The sequence below is a fragment of the Orycteropus afer genome, unplaced genomic scaffold (genome assembly GCF_000298275.1).
Source record: "Orycteropus afer afer isolate SDZICR_OR568_19922 unplaced genomic scaffold, OryAfe1.0 scaffold00110, whole genome shotgun sequence".
NCBI lineage: Eukaryota > Metazoa > Chordata > Mammalia > Tubulidentata > Orycteropodidae > Orycteropus > Orycteropus afer.
In genome coordinates, this window is record NW_006921697.1 from 763,970 (window position 1) to 767,285 (window position 3,316).

Sequence of the window (3,316 nt, forward strand, 5' to 3'; positions counted from 1 at the left end):
TGTGTGTGTGTGTGTGTGTGTGTGTGTGTGTGACTTTAACAGATCTTACTCAAAGGAATAAAATGATTAAATTGATATTTAAATAATGGAAATTAGAAGAAATGGAATACTGGAAGTGAAGGAATTAGTTGGGGGAGAGAAGTACAGGAAGCAGATGATGATGGCCTGACAGTGGTTGAAGTGGTGGAGAAGAAGAAAAAAATTCTCAGCTCAAACATTACTCCCTTTTCTCCAATATACCATACAAACTCCCACTTTATAGTTCCTGAGGCGTTTAAGCTGTATCTCTCTTATGACACTCACAGAGGCCCTGACACTACCATCCTCAAGTTCCATCATCTCGGAGTCAGTGCTTTAAATGATTGTTGAAACTAAGTTATTCAAGGAAGAAATTTCTGAGAAAGTAAAGAGACTTGGGTTCTAGTCTCTAATGAGACTTTTGCTCTGGTTTATTTTCAATTTTTGCTACAAATCAAGGAGTTTATCTAAATGGTCTCACATTTCACAAGCTCAAGATACAAGATGGCTTGGGGATTTTGAAAATAGATAAAATGTGGCAACTATTTAAAATTAAAGGGCTCTGGTGGCACAGTGCTTAAAACTTTGGCTGTTAATCCAAAGCTCAGCAGTTCAAACTCACCAGTTGCTTCATGGGAGAAAGATGAGGCAGTATGCATCCCTGAATATTTACAAACTTGGAAACCATATTGGATGTTTGTACTCTGTCCTATAGTTTCACTATGAGTCAGAATCGACTTGATGGCACTGAGTTTCTGTTTATTTAAAATGAAGACATGTGAATGAAGTATTACCTTAAAGTATCTTTTCTGCTCACTGAGCTTTGGTTTCTTTGGCTGAATTAGAATAAAACATCTCTAAATGTCTTTCCAGGTCTAATAATCCAGGAATAAAGGAAGTTGAGAGAGAAGGTGCATTTGGCAGAATTTTATGTTTATCACTTTTCCTTTTTCTACTCTTTCATAGCAAGTTTCTGTTTGCTATTATCTAGGAGATCCTGACAATTAAGGTGTCATGCAGTTATCAGATGGGGAACATGTAGGTGCCAGTTCCATTGCCATGTGGAGGCAGGGGCTGTAAGAGCTTTTGTAACACTGAGACACCATGTCTGACTATGTTTTGATTTTCTTAAACATAATCCATTTTTGGCTTTTCTGTCTGTGAGAGTAATTCTAATTATATCATTGTTTTCAACCCAATTTCAGGTAAAATGTCCTTATAAGAAAGTAGACTTGAGTTGGTACACTGGCACAGTAAACCCTTACCCAGATGTATATCAACCCATCTGTGGCACAGATGCCCACACCTATGACAACCCATGCACCTTGTGTATTGCGAGCATGTGAGTACCATTTTGGGAAAGGAACAGAACATTGAATAAGTTCACTCTACTGATACAGTTGTCTATCCCTCCCACCAAGCATGTCAGCCCTAAATGAAGGAATTCAGTCACTATTGCACAGATAATAACCAGTCTCCACTCAGAAGAGCATGTGGCAACAGGAAACTCACTAGAGTAGAAAGCAGACCCCTTGCAAGGAATAGTGTTCTTCAGGTCCTTTCTTCTCTCTGAGCCCTTGCATTCCCATATACCAATTGAAGGGTTTTCACTTAAATTCCTCAAATATCCCTGGGAGATCTGAAATTATTTGATTTAAAGATAATTTGCTATCTCTCAAATATCTTCAACACCTCAAGTATTTGAAACTCTGACATAGAATGAGGTGGTTGCAAAGTTTGGGTCCTTCAGAGAAGAGTCAGTTTTTGTACTTTTGTATTTCCATGACATTATACCTATGATTAAACACTGAAATTTCAGGTTTGACTCTGTATGAGTTAGTGTAGTTCAGAAGGAGGAAAAAAAAACAACTCTCTCCCTATGTCCTCAGAATGGAGTCCTCAGACCAATAACTGTTTTATGATTTGACTTAAGGAGCAATGACAGAAATGTTATCCTCAATGACAAGTAGTTCACACAAAATGTGGGAGTATTAACAGAATAAGCTGAAGATTGATATGCCTTACATTTAACAATCACAGGCCTGTTTTAAAAGCTCATTATAAAAAGACAATGTAGCATATGTCATAATATCTTCAGTGTTAGAGTCATGGTTATCATACCAATCATGTATATCAACCAAAAGCATCAAAACTTTTGCTGTCAAGTTGATTACAACTCATATGGACCTTATAGGACAGAGTAGAACTGCCCCATAGGGTTTCCAATGCTGCAGTCTTTATAGAAGTAGATAGATTCATCTTTCTTCTGCACAGCAGCTGGTAAATTTGAATCACTGACCTTCTGTTTAGCAGCCAGGTTGTTAATTACTGTGTCACCAGGGCATCTAGATCCAAGTATCATGGCTTTTGTATTATGTCAATTCCCTTTTTACTCTGGCTTTTAGGTCCTTCAAATATAAAATAAAAGTACCAGATAAGATCATATGTTAAGTATCTTTGTAGCTCTGACTTTCTATTATTTAATGAAATGTTTATTCTGACTTTTTCTTTAGGAAATCTAAAGGAAGAATTAGGTTTTCCCATAATGGAGACTGCTAGCTGTGTGGAGTTGGATGGGAAAGAAGTGTTTTCTTCTCTTCATCACAATAATCCTCCTTCTATCCCTCACCTCTCCTTGCATATGTGTTACTGAGCTTGTAGCAGATAACTAAAAATACAATTACTTCTTTAGAATTTTTTCCTCAATAATTTACTTGTTTTCTGTGTTGTCCCTAAAAAAAAAATAAACTTTTCTGAAGATTTCATTTGACTTGGATCTCAAATCATGATGTCTGTTCTCAGAAGTAGAAAAAAATTAAATTTCAGTTGAAGGTTAAAGACAAACAGTAGGATTAATCAGCTTTCTGATTCTTTGGGTAATGGAGTAATCTTGAAAAGAACTTCAGGTTGTCTTCCAAGAAATGTGACAGAAATTTATGTCATATTTAGTTGGCATTTTTAAAATCAAGTAACAGAAACTATGGAGAACCTTGCTCTGCCTTTATGATTCTTATTGATTACCTTCTGAAAACTCCTTATTAAACAACCTCAATTTTTAGTCTCAGACTTAAAGCAGAGGAAAATACCCACCTCTAGCTTGAGTGCCCTCCATACAACCTGACACAAGCCCTGATATTTCCAATCGCCTCGTATGCATGTGAGAGCTGGACAATGAATAAGGAAGACCGAAGAAGAGTTGATGTTTTTGAGTTGTAGTGCTGGCGGAGAATGCTGAAAGTACCATGGACTGCTAAAAGAACTAACAGATCTGTCCTGGAGGAAATGCAGCCAGAATGCT

At 36.9% G+C, this 3,316-nt stretch overlaps 1 protein-coding gene across 1 annotated transcript in view; it reads left to right on the forward strand.

Annotated features, from left to right (window-relative positions):
* Positions 1-1,364, forward strand: part of SPINK14 (serine peptidase inhibitor Kazal type 14 (putative)) — a 5,542-nt gene extending 4,178 nt beyond the window's left edge. Inside the window, exon 3 of the mRNA XM_007943648.1 lies at positions 1,224-1,364. Coding sequence (XP_007941839.1) covers positions 1,224-1,364 — 141 coding nt within the window. The remainder of the gene's footprint in view (positions 1-1,223) is intronic.
* The last annotated feature ends 1,952 nt before the right edge of the window (positions 1,365-3,316 follow it).